General features: G+C 36.4%; 1 protein-coding gene across 1 annotated transcript in view; it reads right to left on the bottom strand.

Moving 5' to 3' along the window:
* LOC121383694 (sperm receptor for egg jelly-like) overlaps positions 1-19,334 on the bottom strand; it is a 183,480-nt gene that overhangs the window by 101,761 nt on the left and 62,385 nt on the right. The window contains exons 4-6 of the mRNA XM_041513788.1: positions 16,110-16,252; positions 6,453-6,581; positions 2,142-2,218 (exon numbers count right to left, since the gene is read on the bottom strand). Coding sequence (XP_041369722.1) covers positions 2,142-2,218; positions 6,453-6,581; positions 16,110-16,252 — 349 coding nt within the window. The remainder of the gene's footprint in view (positions 1-2,141; positions 2,219-6,452; positions 6,582-16,109; positions 16,253-19,334) is intronic.

Below are 19,334 nucleotides of genomic sequence, written 5' to 3'. Positions count from 1 at the left end.
GGAACATTGGATTGGTTTATGTGGTTCTATTTGGAGAAATCTGTGAACATTTAGTTTAAACTTTGTGTTCTTTATTGAACTGTAGAAACAGGAATAGTACATGCACAATGGAAACGAACTATATTGTAGGGTATAACAGTACATTGTTTATTGTTATTTGATATATATATATATGTGTAAATAGTGTGTTGAAATGATTGGAATGCATTGAATGGTGGGATGAAAGATGGTGTGAAAGGGTATCGTATGGTTATGTGCATATATATTTAATATTGTTTACTTTCATTAAATTTATTGTTTCAACATTGTGTCTTGTTGTTCATCCTAGTTACGAGTACGTGACAGTAATGATTATCTCATATCAAATAAATATAAATATGTGTTATCCAATTTTTGTTGTGTTATATATCTGGATATAACAATATCAATAATTAGTCATTATTAATTAAATGTTTACTTGTTTTCATAAAACAAGTTGGGGCCCCGTCGAGTTAGAAGTAGTAAAGTAATTTCTGTTGTTATTGTGGTGGTTCACCCATAACAATATAAAGCAAATATGAAACAAAACTCAGTTTAAGTTTATATCCACCCACACCCTTACACACACACTTGTGAATGCATGTACCGTATTTTCCGGCTTATTACACGCACTGGTGTATAAACCGCACCCCTTGTTTTTAGACCAAGTTCCGACCTTTGTTTGTACATAAACCGCACCTTAAAATACATGTAAGCCGCAGTTGAAATAAAGCCACAATCTTAATTACAGTTAATTATTGTTTGTATTTAATAATAATAAAGAGATCCATTCTCCCTTAAATTCAAACAATAAATAATTGTTGATTGTGTTGCTTTCAGTTTCATTTCACCTAATAGGAAAGTTTCGTAAACAAAACACCATTGACAAACCCCGCTAGTTTTATGAAAATATGAACAAGAACTTGATAATGCTAATTTCGTAATCTTGCATTAGTTGCAAAGAAAAAAAAATACATGATACTATTTTATTTGTCCCAGTATGATTACAAAGCGTGAACAAAAAAAAAAAGGGCACAAGTGAAAATTACTAGTACATCTACTCTTATCGATTACAAAACACGCATTTCTCTGTAACCTAACTAGCGTGCAGTGTGAAAAAATTACATATTCAAATGAGGTCGGGTCAAGCTGGAGTGGTAGTGAACCGAAACTAAGCACAGTCCTATTGATCGTTTACAGTTTCGACATTGTTTTATAACTTTTAAACGACGGCCTTTAATATATATTTATATATATTTGCTGAGAATTATATATGTATAATTACATGTAATATAACGAAATACATTACAACAATGTTATGCTCTGTATAAATTAGCGGGCTATAATTAGATTGGAAATGTCGACATTTAATACAAACATTACAGGTACTCTGATTATGTGATTTTAATTCGCAAGCTTCGTACTAAACTTAAATTTTGATATATTAATTTAAAACATTACAAACAGGTTAGAAACAGTGGCGTTAAAGACATCAAGAAACTGTTTTGATGTCCTTGTTAAGGTCCGGCTTTTGCAATTGGCCATAAATGGCCATGACATTGTAATTGTATCACGTGACATTGTTTAGGCTGCCACTGCCTTTTTATCTGCAATATCGAACATGCAAGTTGGGTGTGTTTACTACACAGTATAACAACACTTCTTTGTATAATATGAGGAAAGTTACTTCATTTTAGAACATCTGACAAACACATCTGATGCACTACTAACAATAAATGTTGCAGAAATCAAACTAAGAAAGTTTGCGGACAAGTCCATTTTTAAAACTGTAAGTATAACAATACACAAGTGATATATTGTTTCTAGCCTGACTAGACTATTAATAAAGAGCCATTCCATTGTAATACTTCAGTCCCAGTCATTTGGTATGCTATATTATTATTATGAGAATGAAAAAAAAGAGTTTTGGTTTATATGCACAGCGTTTACCGTAAAATTCATAAATAAAGCGCAGTTTTATAAACCGCACCTTGCAATTCACAGTAAAAAAGTAGCGGCTTATATGCCGAAAAATATGGCATATGTTTACAACAAAGATTAATATTTTTTCAATTTCTACTTACAAGTTCTATCAGATAACAAAAGATGAAAATATTAAATACCTTGTTGCTGTGGATTGTACCTTGGAAGAAATTTACAGCTTCTATGTGACCCTACTGGCGTACAAGACCAATCATAACTAAAATGGTAAAACAAAAGGCCTATATCAACCAAGACACATGTAGATCGACTATTTAATTATGTATTTCTCACAAAGGTCAATGACAGGCACTCTCCACACCATTGTTTTTGCTTCGTACACAATACATATAACATATCTAACAGTAATTTTTGGATATGATATATTTAACGAATGGTACTTTTTATTTCCATCTTTTAAAACTTAAACTTAATATTTTGTCTAAAATTATGAAAATATAAAAACATTCAGACTTACAAACTGCATTGTAAGCTCTTACAACTATTTTGACAGTGTTCAAGGTTAGTAGACCAGTTGGGTTTTTTTTAATGTGACGAAGCATTATAATAATATAGCTAATTTTGAATTTGAATTACATCAGTATTCCATTGACTTCGCTTTGCATCTCCTTACAATAACAATAAACTGGGTGCATGATGCCTCTGTTTTAAGAACAATGGGAAAATTCCAGTGCAAATTGCTTTTGAATGTATTTATCTTTTAACATCATTTATGTACTTGGCTGTGTTTGAAGAAAACCTTGTGATTAAAAAAATGTGGCATATTGCAGAAAGAATGGTTAAAGACTGCATAACGGATCAATTATATAACAAAAACACTATAAAATCAAACCATGAATCACTGGAGAATGAGACATTTGTATGTCATTGCTAAACACCTATCCATTCTCGTTATGCAGTTTTTAAATTAAATTATTTAGATATTATTTGAATAAAATTTAGTTGAAATATTATATTTTCTTTGTTTTTTATGTATGTTATGAGGACTTTGGTTTATTTGTGTGTTTTGTTCACAGCTTTTTTGGTGAGGGGGAGGGTTTTGGTGGGTTCACAAGTACGTCATCCTATCTCCATGACATTGATCATATTTGTTTGTTGGTTGGTTTTTAAATTAATTAATTAATTAATTTTTAATCAATAATTTTACAAAACTAAAAGGAAACATTTTTTAGAAAAAAACAGGGCCAGCAGAATGTATTCAAAAGTGGGGATGGGGGTTACTGTCAGTTCGACTGGCATGATGTGTGTGTCTGTGCGTGCATGCATGCATGTTTGCGTTCGTGAGAATACATGTATTTGAGGGCCCAAAGCTGTTAGTGGGGGTTCGGAGGCATGCTCACCCCTGATAAGTTTAATTTCAGATGGTAACATATAGTTAAAGTGTACATATGTTGTACCACAATGTATTTTGAGAATTTAAATGCCATATGTTTGTCATCTTGTGCCTAGATTTACTATTTATTCTTCATCCTCTCCTCAATTTCTGCCAAATCAACTGCATCGTTGGGTCACTGAAACAAACCTGGCAACCTTCCCATACACCAAACACTTTACATACCAGTTTGGATCTGCTGCAACTATGCTTGTGTGTTTTTCATGAATATTCACTGTCACATGAGCATCTTACATGGAGCCAGTAATATATCCGGGACGGTAGTTGATATGAGAGATTTTTAAGTCACTTCTCGTCATCAACAATATACATTTGGATCTAATGCTTGCTGATTTGGTTCTAAATATTTATCTGTTTTTCGAAGGTTCCTCAGTGGGAGGAAGCTAGGCAAGCATTGGTGTCAAAGTCATGCTCCAACCCACTTTTGACAACCACATTTTATAATAGGCTTCTGTCATAAACTAATATTGTGGCTGACCATAGCATGCTACAGTAAACAAATTGGCTTGATTTGTCAAGTGATAACGGTTTGCTAATATCACTTAGTAGATGACAAAACCGAATTCCGAAATAATCGCATCTTTAAAACAAGGCAGAGTCGAAAGGTTGTTAGGCAGAGTTGTGATTGCTTCCACAATCCACTATCAGGTGCTCGTCCTTAGGAGAACCACCACTCACCTAAGATATATGTAACATGATGTTTCATCAATCCTGCACTGCCTATATGACTGCCACTCCCAAGGCTTGTTTAGAAAACTTAAACTGGCATAGGATAGAGCTCAATGGAATACATGTATATACAGTTATGATGGCAGCGGCGATATCGGATGTTCATGAAAGGTGAACATATCCTGTTCCACAGTTGCAAAGGTGAACATATCCTGTTCCACAGTTGTAAAGGTGAACATATCCTGTCCCACAGTTGCAACGGTGAGCATATCCTGTCCCACAGTTGCAACGGTGAGCATATCTTGTCCCACAGTTGCAAAGGTGAGCATATCCTGTCCCACAGTTGCAAAGGTGAACATATTCTGTCCCACAGTTGCAAAGGTGAACATATCCTGTCCCACAGTTGCAAAGGTGAACATATCCTGTTCCACAGTTGCAACGGTGAACATATCCTGTTCCACAGTTGCAAAGGTGAGCATATCCTGTTCCACAATTGCAAAGGTGAACATATCCTGCAAATCAGACCATACCACTTTCATTACACCTTTCTTAATGCAAATTAGTGCTGCCAAAATATTACTCCCAATGAATACATGAACTGCCAGTAAGTTAGGAATAATGGAGTTTTTCAACAACTAGATCTATATCGGTCATTGATTGAAGAAACTATCTTGACACTGAGTGTAATATCACCAGTATTAAGCTTGATTCATCTGCAGCTGAAAGTGTGTTTGTGGTGTAATGGAAATAAGTCAACCAGATCATGCCTACTGAGTTACATCATGTTCTAAGGTATTTTTGGGCATGCTCCCCAGAATATTTCGAAAGCTAGATGTCCTACATTTTTTGTGGTGTATAAACACGGCTGAATCCTTTGGTTAGAACTGCCTTGACATGTTGACTCTTTAATGCTTCCCTCTTTGTTTAAAAATAAAAGATGCCCAAATATGCAGTTGCTCATAAAAAGATAAATATAATATTTGTATATGTATGTCTGCTTAAAGACATAAATATGAAGATGTTGTAACACACAGGCACAAGCTTCTTTAACTCATGATCAGTTAATGACCCTGTACCCGAAGAAATCCATAGCGGTGTAATTGTGGTTACGACTCATGAAGAAGGTAACATTATACATTAGCAGGTTGCAAGTGTTAAAGAATATGATACAGCTATTTGTTTCTTCCTTTTCACTTCTGTAATCTTGGTCATATTGAACTGATTCAATGTTAAAATGGTTTCTTCCATCAAAGGCCAAACATTGATTCATACAAATGTGACTGTAGAAAAGCATTAATAACTTATATGCTGCTCATGGACTGATTGGGTGTAATATAGTGGTATCATTATTTGGTATTGGAAAGGGTGTAGTATTGGACATGCTATGGACTAGTGTGCATATCCTCAACTATTTAGCCTATATAAAGCATGCCTATTTTCTTCCCACTGTTAAAGACTTTGGTGAAAATGTTGCCCACACCCATCCTCAGATCGTATATTGGCTATCATCTCTTATATCTCAATGGCCCCAAAGAAACTGCTGCAATTGATAAAATGATCATGTGACAGTGAATCTTCAAGCATAGCACATATTTCTTTTTTGCAACAGTTCCGACCTGGCATGTAACATGTTCTGCTTCTGCACAAGTCGCCACAGTTCCTTCAACGACCAAATCATGCTATTTCAAATTATCAAAATATACTGTAATAGTTTCTAACTCATACATTTAACATTTGGTTGCACTAACCAAGAGATTAGTGAAATGTCCGTATCTCTGAAATGTCCATATCAGTGAGATTATTTTTGGCAATATACAATATTATATTGTTTAATATATATTAATTATTTCTACTGTTCCATCAAATAATAGTTTTATTGAATTTTTTAACTTTTTTAAAATTAAAAAAAAAAAAAAAAATTATGTTTCTGTCATATCTGATTACAGAGATAAATTATTTCATTGATTTTCACTCTCACTGGTGGCCATCTTGAATATTATATTATTTCTACTATTTACTTCAGATCATTATTTTATTGAATTCTTTGTCAAAAAGAATTCACGTTTCCAAATACAAAGCACTTTATTGAGTTTCAAATTCCTTGGTGGCCATCTTGAATATTTTAATTGCTCAAGGGTGACAACTCTACACTCACCTGTATATACAATCACCCCAAATATAAATAAACACCAATAAAAAAAACTATAACCAAGGATTTTGCTGCTGGACTATATGCATTAAGAATAAGCAAAATATCCTTAAAGAATTACAATGTGTAAACCTATTTTGTCTTAAACATGCTGCCATGAACTTCTTAATTGTGGAAACACAGGTTTTCAACTTTTCTCTTCATTCTGCAACATGTACATACCTGAGGCCAGAATTATCACCAGTGTTTGGATCGATGCTGTCTGAAGCATCAAGTAGTATCGGACGATTATATACAACAGTCTGGTTTCCGGGTGGCTTAATAATTGCCTTGATTGCATCTTGTTTATTTCTGAAATTTAAAGAAAAATGTTTTTCGAGTTATAAGAATAGATACTGAAGACCGTAGGTTAAAAGAATAAAAATGTAGTAACACCCCCACCCCCCTCGAAAAAATAAATAAATAAATAAATAAATAAACAAACCAACCCAGACCAGTCCTACCTGATATTTTTAGCATGTTCCCAAAACACACAATTGTTTTAATGCCAAAGGCTGAATGAAAATGAATTTTTTTCATTGGTTTATCCTATTAAACTATATTTGATTATTCCTTGGTTAATCTGTCTCTACTAGTCCTGTTAAATTCTTTAGACCCCAAGTTTTTTGCAATTATTATGTTTAATTCCTATTCAATACTCGTTTTCTTTACATACGCGTGAAAACAAACCCAAACCCTGACACATTTCATATACAATTCATGATCTAAAATGCACGAGGTTGACTTATTTCCATTTTACAAAAATATTTCTGCTTCGAATGCAGTTTTTTCCTCCTATAAATAACTAAGCTATTTGCATAACTCTCTAGTGTTTTTCAATCTAATGTTCTTTTCCCTCTTCCTAGCAGAATATATTGTAGTATGACCTATATTTAAGAAACAATTTGGAAACATAAGTCAATAAACAATTCAGGCGGATTCAAGTGGGGAGTCCAGGTGACACGCCCCCCTCTATTTTCATCAAACAATATATATGACAGAATACACACAAAAATTAAAACATATCCCATCCACCTGTTCAAAAGCAACAACAGGTTTTGGGCCCCCACTGTTAAACAACTTCTGGATCCTTGCCTGCTATGTCATTAATAAGTTTGGGTGCTATTGACTATAAGATAGGTTGATACATTATGACTGTCAGGTTGTATGTCCATGAATAATATATAATATTTATTATTTACTAATGCACGGGCAAGTGTTCAGCTGAAGGCCACGTTCCCTTTAGTGAGGGGGGTTGGGGTGAGGTCTTAATCTTGTGATGTTCATTGTGACATGTTGCACACACACGTGGCCAGAATACTGTATACCCGCGATTGGTGGTGTGGCCCACTGCACAACCCCACTCCCACCTCTGGCTTTGTATGTAGGTGTATTTTGTATGGTTTTATAGTGATTGTCCATGCTTTGTAATACACGTTTATATTTGTTCAATTTATAGGTTGTTTGATAGTGACTGATAATGAATGTTATGGCAATAAATTGTCCCTATGTCGGCTCCAATGTTACCGAAGTGTTGTATGCAGGAAAACACGAACAATTGGTCAGGGGTTTAGAGTTTATTCTGGATCATCAATCGGGTGGGATATGAAGATCCCTGGTTCCAAGCATAAGAGTAGACAAATACATACACACAAACCAAGACCCTGAAATAACAAAAAGGGAATACTTAAAATCACATATATATAGAAATCTCATTTATAATAAGTCTTAACATTAATTATATACTTCACATTCAGAATTAACCTATATACTAGCCTGTTATCACACTGACCTTTTAAGCATAAATAGAGAATATCTTATCCAACCACATATCTATACATTAAATTCAATATATCATTGAATTTAACAAATCATAATATTAATCACCGATCACAAATCAGTGATTATGCATATATAGCACAATCTTTAATACATTGATTGTTCTATTCTTGATCAATACTATAAAATCACTTATAACATATTTCATAAATACAAAGCTAAATACACCATAGCCTGTCTACAAATAGTTTACCTACCGACTGTGGGTCGGGTCTTTACAGAAGCATAATGCTGGTTGACATGATTGTGGCACCTAATAATAAAATAAAGTCCATTAAGTACCCATAAATCCATAAGTGTACACATACTAATTAAACAAATATTTTATAATAACTTAGTTATTATGTCACTTTATTAAATACCGGTACTGTAAATTAGATATAATCATTTATACTAGAAAATATAGACTTTAACCTATTCTACTAGCTATTCTATAAATATAACGTAACCATTTAATAAAAAGTTAATCAAGCTAAGTCACAATGTTATATTTAACATAACTACAATACTATTACTATATTATTAATCACTAAATCTCCTTTCTTGATTAAAACAGGCAGTTAAGGTGTAAATCATGTACAATATGTATTTACCTTTAAAATTCTTTGAATGTTAGTTGTGCAGTGGCTGTGAATAAAAGCTTGTCTTCTCATAAAAGTGGTCTGTTCTCCTTGAATGTCATAAAGCTTCTGACCAGGAGAACACAGAAACATTGACACTGGGCTTGCAAGAACTGAGTTGTCAGTGAGCACAACCCAAACCCAGAAAACCAGAGAAAGAAGGAAAAAAAAAGAAAGCCTGCACAAGTATAACCTGACAGAATAATTATTCTATGTGAACAGTGTTTTAAAATAGTATGTGTGTAATGAATGTAGTTTAAAACACCCAGTTACATGTTGGTGTATTTTCTATGGTTTTATATTGATTGTTCATGCTTTGTAATACACGTTTATATTTGTTCAATTTATAGGTTCTTTGATAGTTAGGGGATAATGTCACTGTGTTTCGTTGTTCACTATAAGGATTTATCACAAAATTTGGATTTAGGGACAAGACGAAGTGATATTATCCCTATTCTAATACTACACCTATTAGGAGATCTGTAAGCAATTTTATTGTGGTTTTATTAAAGAAATCCCACAATTTTTAAAAACCTAATTATCTATTCTCCTTACTGACGATATTCAATGAAAACACTTGTAGTAAGTAAAAAGTATGACAATATTTTTTTCGTTCTCTTCACATGACGTCACTGACTTAGGAGCGAACCAAAGGCAAATTTATTGGTATTATAGTCTGTGTTTTGAACATGATTTATTGTAATACAGGATACACTGAAAGAAATATTTTCGTTGGCTGTTAATTTCTGTTGCAAGACATATGGATATGATTGGACTTTACATTTGTGAGCCGTGTTTCAACCTCATATGGCTATGATTGGACTTTACATTTGTGAGCCGTGTTTCAACCTCATATGGCTATGATTGGACTTTACATTTGTGAGCCGTGTTTCAACCTCATATTGATATGATTGGACTTTACATTTGTGAGCCGTGTTTCAACCTCATATGGCTATGATTGGACTTTACATTTGTGAGCCGTGTTTCAACCTCATATTGATATGATTGGACTTTACATTTGTGAGCCGTGTTTCAACCTCATATGGCTATGATTGGACTTTACATTTGTGAGCTGTGTTTCAACCTCATATGGCTATGATTGGACTTTACATTTGTGAGCCGTGTTTCAACCTCATATTGATATGATTGGACTTCACATTTGTGAGCTGGTTTCAACCTCATATGGCTATGATTGGACTTCACATTTGTGAGCCGTGTTTCAACCTCATATGGCTATGATTGGACTTCACATTTGTGAGCTGTGTTTCAACCTCATATGGCTATGATTGGACTTTACATTTGTGAGCCGTGTTTCAACCTCATATGGCTATGATTGGACTTTACATTTGTGAGCCGTGTTTCAATCTCATATGGCTATGATTGGACTTTACATTTGTGAGCCGTGTTTCAACCTCATATGGCTATGATTGGACTTTACATTTGTGAGCCGTGTTTCAACCTCATATGGCTATGATTGGACTTTACATTTGTGAGCCGTGTTTCAACCTCATATGGCTATGATTGGACTTTACATTTGTGAGCCGTGTTTCAACCTCATATTGAAGTATTTCGAGAAGTTCGCCTGGTTTAATGTTGTACAAAATCCACGTTGATGGGGTAGGTCTACAAGTTTATAACTGTTGCTAACATATTTTCACTTAAAGTTTTTATAAATATATAATATATTTTAAAGCAGTTAATGTTGTTTAAAATTGCATTACAAATCAAGTAATTTCCATCTTGTCTTCTTTATCAATTTTATTGTCCCAAAAAGTATGTTCTAAACAAAAATAAGGTACTTCAGATTGTGATATAATTATTTCAGATGAACCCTTAGGAGAACAGCAGTCCACAAGACACATGGTGGTGACTGCTGCGATCGATCAGTGACCGGACCTTACTTGGGGTGGGTGGGTGCATGTTCATTGCTTCTAACAAAGTGTTAAAAGTTACAATGGTACGAAATAATAATAAAATAATAACAATAACATCATTTTCATCTGAAGTTATGAATTTTTTGGAAAATTATTTATATCGACGTTTAAATATTATGGAAGAAGCAGAATTAATAAACCAATGAAAACACCACACATGAGGCTAAGTGACAGCATATCGGACAAGTTCTCGGAATTTTGTCATCGTAATAAATCCTGGTTGCCCATGACAGCGTACATCTATCGTCCGATTTATCACGAAAATTAACCAATGGAAAAAAAGCTTATATGGAAGTTGTATTAGAATGAATGATAATGAATGTTATGGGAATAAATTATTTTCAGTGTTAAAGAGTTAATAAGTGCATTGGACATTATATGCTTGATGGGTAGGGAGAAGCAACTTAATCACTCAACGAACTCATTTCTTCATCACTGCCTTCGCTAAGGGAGACTATAACAGGTGGAATTTTATTTGTTATAAAACTATTTTGCTTTCTGAAATCTTCGATCTTTATTACATGTTTAACGGCGTCAGAGAAGTTTGTAGGTGTGACAGAGTTCAAACCAAGTACCAGTTCTTTCCTTACCGTGGTCATTTTACCATCATTATGACGAGCTATGTGCACTTTTACTTGCAGTGGAAACTCGTTTGACAATTCGATAAGCGGCTTATCTAGGTCTACCATGCTGATATTTGTCTCAAGATTTTACATCAACTGAAATGCGTTTCGATTTACCCACACTCAAATAACAATAATGTCTGGAATGTCCAGTGATACATTTTCTGTGAACTTAAATACCCTTCTATACTTGTATTTCATGTGGTTTACACAATACTACAACAGCACGTGCAATAATAGATTATACTTCGAAAATAATGTTATTGATCATCAACTTGATATGTACAAGCAATGTTATCATATTTTGGACATTTAGGGCCGTGTCTAGATGGGAAAGTGGTCGAACCCACAAATTTGCTTTGCGCATTACAAAAGTACACAGTACACCTCTCTCCCCCCCCCCCCCACCCCTTCAAGCACCACCAAAAATACTATAGATTTGACGACAAGGGATCTCAATTAAAAGAAAACAATTGTGGAAAGTGGAGGGCCTACCAAACCTAACACTGTGAACTCTGTAACCCCCCGACCTAACACTGTGGACTCTGTAACACCCCAACCTAACATTGTGGACTCTGTAACAATTAACCTAACACTGTGGACTAACCCCCCAACCTAATACTGTGGACTCTGTAACACCCCAACCTAATACTGTGGACTGTAACACCCTGACCTAACACTGTGGACTCTAACCCCCCCCCCCCCCCGACCTAACACTGTGGACTCTGTAACCCCCCAACCTAACACTGAGGACTCTGTAACCCCCCGACCTAACACTGTGGACTCTGTAACCCCCCGACCTAACACTGTGGACTCTGTAACCCCCTGACCTAACACTGTGGACTCTGTAACCCCCCGACCTAACACTGTGGACTCTGTAACCCTCCGACCTAACACTGTGGACCCTGTAACCCCCCGACCTAACACTGTGGACTCTGTAACCCCCCCGACCTAACACTGTGGACTCTGTAACCCCCGACCTAACACTGTGGACTCTGTAACCCTCCGACCTAACACTGTGGACTCTGTAACACCCCGACCTAACACTATGGACTCTATAACCCTCCGACCTAACACTGTGGACTCTGTAACACCCCGACCTAACAGTGTGGACTCTGTAATCCTCCGACCTAATACTGTGGACTGTAACACCCTGACCTAACACTGTGGACTCTGTAACACCCAACCTAACACTGTGGACTCTGTAACACCCCGACCTAACACTGTGGACTCTGTAACCCTCCGACCTAACACTGTGGAATGTAACACCCCAAACTAACACTGTGGACTGTAACACCCCAACCTAACACTGCGGACTCTGTAACCCTCTGACCTAACACTGTGGACTGTAACACCCCAACCTAACACTGTGGACTCTGTAACACCCCAACCTAACACTGTGGACTGTAACACCCCAACCTAACACTGTGGAGTCTGTAACACCCCAACCTAACACTGTGGACTGTAACACCCCGACCTAACACTGTGGACTCTGTAACCCCTCGACCTAACACTGCGGACTCTGTAACCCTCTGACCTAACACTGTGGACTGTAACACCCTGACCTAACACTGTGGACTCTGTAACACCCCAACCTAACAATGTGGACTGTAACACCCCAACCTAACACTGTGGAGTCTGTAACACCCCAACCTAACACTGTGGACTGTAACACCCCAACCTAACACTGTGGACTCTGTAACACCCCAACCTAACACTGTGGACTCTGTAACACCCCAACCTAACACTGTGGACTTTGTAACCCCCAATCTAACACTGTGGACTGTAACACCCTGACCTAACACTGTGGACTCTAACCCCTCGACCTAACACTGTGGACTGTAACCCCCCAACCTAACACTGTGGACTGTAACACCCCGACCTAACACTGTGGACTCTATAACCCTCCGACCTAACACTGTGGACTGTAACACCCCGACCTAACACTGTGGACTCTGTAACCCCCCGACCTAACACTGTGGACTCTGTAACCCCCCGACCTAACACTGTGGACTCTGTAACCCTCCGACCTAACACTGTGGAATTTAACACCCCAAACTAACACTGTGGACTGTAACACCCCAACCTAACACTGTGGACTCTGTAACACCCCAACCTAACACTGTGGACTCTGTAACACCCCAACCTAACACTGTGGACTCTGTAACCCCCAACCTAACACTGTGGACTGTAACACCCTGACCTAACACTGTGGACTCTAACCCCTTGACCTAACACTGTGGACTGTAACCCCCCAACCTAACACTGTGGACTGTAACACCCCGACCTAACACTGTGGACTCTGTAACCCTCGACCTAACACTGCGGACTCTGTAACCCTCTGACCTAACACTGTGGACTGTAACACCCTGACCTAACACTGTGGACTGTAACACCCTGACCTAACACTGTGGACTCTGTAACACCCCAACCTAACACTGTGGACTGTAACACCCCAACCTAACACTGTGGAGTCTGTAACACCCCAACCTAACACTGTGGACTGTAACACCCCGACCTAACACTGTGGACTCTGTAACCCCTCGACCTAACACTGCGGACTCTGTAACCCTCTGACCTAACACTGTGGACTGTAACACCCTGACCTAACACTGTGGACTCTGTAACACCCCAACCTAACACTGTGGACTTTAACACCCCAACCTAACACTGTGGAGTCTGTAACACCCCGACCTAACACTGTGGACTGTAACACCCCGACCTAACACTGTGGACTCTGTAACACCCCAACCTAACACTGTGGACTCTATAACCCTCCGACCTAACACTGTGGACTCTGTAACCCTCCAACCTAACACTGTGGACTCTGTAACACCCCGACCTAACACTGTGGACTCTGTAACACCCTGGCCTAACACTGTGGACTCTGTAACACCCCAACCTAACACTGAGGACTCTCTGTAACACCCCAACCTAACACTGTGGACTCTATAACCCTCCGACTTAACACTGTGGATTCTGTAACACCCCGACCTAACACTGTGGACTCTGTAACACCCCAACCTAACACTGAGGACTCTGTAACACCCCAACCTAACACTGTGGACTCTATAACCCTCCGACTTAACACTGTGGATTCTGTAACACCCCGACCTAACACTGTGGACTCTGTAATCCTCCGACCTAACACTGTGGACTGTAACACCCCAACCTAACACTGTGGACTCTCTGTAACACCCCAATCTATCACTGTGGACTGTAACACCCCAACCTAACACTGTGGACTGTAACACCCCAACCTAACACTGTGGACTCTCTGTAACACCCCAATCTAACACTGTGGACTCTGTAACACCCCAACCTAACACTGTGGAATGTAACATCCCAATCTAACACTGTGGACTCTGTAACACCTGACCTAACGCTGTGGACTCTGTAATCCCCCGACCTAACACTGTAGACATTGTAACACCCCGACCTAACACTGTGGACGTTGTAACACCTGGATGAATTGTATATAAAACCTGTCTGAATTTGGGTTGGTTTTCATGCAAATGTAAAGAAAACAAGGACTGAATAGGAATTAAACATAACATTTGCAAAAAACTTTAGGGTCTAAACAACTGAACAGGACTATAGTTGGGTATATTTTGTAGGATTAAATACATATTCAGGGTACATTTTCTTTTTATATTGAGCAAATCTGAAATTACTGACACAAACACTACGAATGGAGGTTGTGATGGGGATATAAACAAACAACCCAACTGAAAGTGAAAATGTTAAAATGAAAGTCATGGGTACGAGTAGCATGTGTAATGGCCTTGGGTTTCCTTTATCAGTATATAGGCAAAATGTCCCCAATTAACATGGGGGAAATTACGAAGCCTGGGGGGTTTTGGTTTTTTTTTAATGCAGGTGTTTAACTCCAAATGGGTGTACTTTGAAATGTGTTGGGGTGTTATACAAGTATTAATTTTCTTCTCATTAGTGGTTATTCTAAAGAGACTGAAAAGCTTGTTTTCCAATGTGAGTTTTAATGAAATACTTGTGGCACACTAGAACAAATTGTTTGGGTTTTGCTAATGAAATTAAACTTTTTGGACCATATCTCATTGTTTAATATCTAATTAATAAAATAGGTTTCCATAGTAATAAAATACCTTCCAAATTATAATCCAGAATTATTTTTTTTTAAATATCCTGAAACTGGAATTTTAAAAAAACAAACTAAATTAATTAGTTTATATTATATTTAGAATAAAGGGTTCTCTTCATTTTTTTATTTATTTTACTTTTTTATTATTATTTTTTTATTATTATTTTCTTTGGGGGGTTAGGAAGATATAGCAAAAACCCAACAATTTATTCTGCTGTGACTGAATGTTTCAGTCATAATAATTTTACTTTTTGGGGAGTATATGTTGATTACCTTATGATCGTTGTTATATTTCTATTGATATATATAAAAAAAGAAACAAAAAAAAACCCCAGAACTAAACAAAAATAGAAACAGAAAATATACAAAAACATCCAGTATATATATTTCCTATTTATTTTGTATCATTTGAATATTTCATTAATTTTTACATATATCACTGGAGATTTGTTTTGTATTATGTGTATAGTTTTATTTTATATCTAATATATTTAATATTTATTTGGGTTAACCTTAATACTTTATATATAAAATAAACATTCAAATAATTTATTAAAAATACAAGATGCCTTAAGAATACGTAAAATATACCTAAAGAAGTACATTGTGTAAACCTATTTTGTCTTAAACATGCTGCCATTGAATTCTTAATTGTGTAAGCACACGTTTTCAACTTTTCTGTTAATTCTGCAACATGTACACACCTGACATTTGAATTATCACCAGTGTTTGGATCCTTGCTGTCTGAAGCACCAAGTAGGAATCGACGATTGTATACAACACTCTGATGCAGGTCTGATGGCTTGGTGACTGACCCCAATGCAACTGGTTTCATTCTGAAATATCCCTAAGGAAAAGGTTAACAAACAATAATGATTTCTGGAACAAAGTATTTTTCATTTTCATTTTAACTTACTGTCGTGCTCATATCCAATTACGTTTCAAGCCGACATCTCGACCATCTGGGCTGCCGTCATGTACAGAGGTTACTAGATAGTTAATGAGGTTGATATTTTATCCTATAACTGACCAATAATACCAAGGTGATAAACCCATTTGATATATGCCATTATTACCTCCTTTAATAATGTTTTGCTTTTAATGGGTCATTTGTTTACTGCCAACAAAACTTGTATACCTGAACGTAATATCTTGATGAGATTTAGTTGAAGTGCGTGAGTCAAACTATATTTGTGCTATTCCTGATGATGTCATATTACCGGCGAGGCAACTTCAGAACTTTGATTTAGTAAATATCAAATTAAAATGTTATTTTATAAGTGTTATAGGATAAATAGTCTATACTACTCATGTTTTTTAATATGTAATATATCAACCTCATCAACAAATACCTATTAACATAGACTCGGTTGATATTTTGCATATTACAAATACGTAATTGTCCTCTATTTATCACTTAACTTTCAATTTTGTTTCTTTTTTGCTCAATCATTAATAAACAAAACTGCAATACTCTGAAGTTGCAACTTGTTATGTCATATGAATACAGGTGCATACTGTCAATCAACTGAAAAACAAAAAACAAAACAAACAAACCCACGAAAAAGGACAAACATTATGGCATTGGCAGATTGAACGCTTTAATATAAATGTGACCGTATTATAAACAATAGCTAAAATTTTCAAACTGTAAATTGTTTTTAACAAGATCAACAACATCACACATTTTACACGTCAAGAATTCAATACTTCATTCAAATGAAACACCGAATTAAGGTTGACAACAGTCACTCTTGGCACCCTTGTTTTGGTTTTGGATAAACCATACCCAACCTATATAAGAACCAGAATGCTGGACTGGTTCGAGGACCCAGGGACTGGGCTTCCCCTTGATATGTTGCACTGTTAGACCAGGCTACTGTGTTTTCGGCCCAACCACAACCCAATGACGGATAACCAATTGAAAAAGTAAAAACTTTAGGAACTCCTTCCATGAGTTAATTATGTATACTAAAAATCATTCAGTGCCTACCATTATACTTGTGGGGGATAGGTACAGGCGTATCTCACTTAAAACAAATTATACTTGTGGGGGATAGGTACAGGCGTATCCCACTTATGTAAAAACAAATTATACTTGTGGGGGATAGGTACAGGCGTATCTCACTTATGTAAAAACTAATTATACTTGTGGGGGATAGGTACAGGCGTATCCCACTTATGTAAAAACAAATTATACTTGTGGGGGATAGGTACAGGCATATCCCATATGTAAAAACAAATTATACTTGTGGGGGATAGGTACAGGCATATCCCACATATGTAAAAACAAATTATACTTGTGGGGGATAGGTACAGGCGTATCCCACTTATGTAAAAACAAATTATGCAAATGAGCTGCACATTTCTACTTGAAAACATCCCACTTAGCCACTGTGCACAAAGCTTGGCATTGCAAAAAAAGAAAGAAATGTTTTATTTAACGACACACTCAACACATTCCATTTATGGTTATATGGCATCAGACAAATGGTTAAAGACCACACAGATATTGAGAGAGGAAACCCGCTGTCGCCACTTCATGGACTACTCTTTTCAATTAGCAGCAAGGGATCTTTTATATGCACCATCCCACAGACAGGGTAGTACATACCACAGCCTCTGATACAACAGTCATGGTGCACTGGCTGGAGCAAGAAATAGTGCAATGGGCCCACTGATGGGGATCGATCCCAAACCGACCGTGCATCAAGCGAGTGCTGTACCACTGGGCTACGCCTCGCCCCCAGTACATGATGTCAAAGTAACTGGAAAAGCAATTTTAAACGTAAAAAAAAAAAACTACACTAACTCGGTTACGAAAAAATAAATTACATAGAAACTGAGGTTTCAGTTTGAGTACACATGCACGATAGTTTACCTGAACATTAAATACCATAGTGTATCTCAAGGGTGGAGTAATAAAAATGAACATTAAATACCATAGTGTATCTCAAGGGTGGAGTAATAAAAATGAACATTAAATACGATAGTGTATCTCAAGGGTGGCGTAATAAAAATGAACATTAAATACTATAGTGTATCTCAAGGGTGGAGTAATAAAAATGAACATTAAATACCATAGTGTATCTCAAGGGTGGAGTAATAAAAATGAACATTAAATACCATAGTGTATCTCAAGGGTGGAGTAATAAAAATGAACATTAAATACCATAGTGTATCTCAAGGGTGGCGTAAATAAAAATGAACATTAAATACCATAGTGTATCTCAAGGGTGGCGTAAATAAAAATGAACATTAAATACCATAGTGTATCTCAAGAGTGGCGTAAATAAAAATGAACATTAAATACCATAGTGTATCTCAAGGGTGGCGTAAATAAAAATGAACATTAAATACTATAGTGTATCTCAAGGGTGGAGTAATAAAAATGAACATTAAATACCATAGTGTATCTCAAGGGTGGCGTAAATAAAAATGAACATTAAATACTATAGTGTATCTCAAGGGTGGCGTAAATAAAAATGAACATTAAATACTATAGTGTATCTCAAGGGTGGCGTAAATAAAATTAAAATTAAATACGATAGTGTATCTCAAGGGTGGCGTAAATATAAATGAACATACTATAGTGTATCTCAAGGGTGGCGTAAATAAAAAAGGAAAGAAAATGAAGGAACAAGCATAAGACTCCCAGAAAGTTAACTGAAAATATCCTCTCAATAGCTAGCCAAGAGAAAAAAAAGCTGATGATATCCATACATGGTCGACTGAGACTGGATTGGTATAGTCTAGGATTTTGATCATCTACCAAGTGGAAAAGTTCGATCCATTTCACCTTCAGCTCAGTAAGTTGTATTCATTTGGCTAGAAAGTGGGTTAAACAAGATCTATCCCACTGTTTATAGTAGATGTGCTAGATCTGGAATGTTTAGGTTCGACTACCAAATCGAGTGACTAAAAGCCAC

Source organism: Gigantopelta aegis, chromosome 10 (genome assembly GCF_016097555.1).
Source record: "Gigantopelta aegis isolate Gae_Host chromosome 10, Gae_host_genome, whole genome shotgun sequence".
NCBI classification, from domain to species: Eukaryota; Metazoa; Mollusca; class Gastropoda; order Neomphalida; family Peltospiridae; genus Gigantopelta; species Gigantopelta aegis.
Note: the sequence above shows the minus strand (reverse complement) of the source record. Positions and strands in the feature narration are given on the sequence as shown.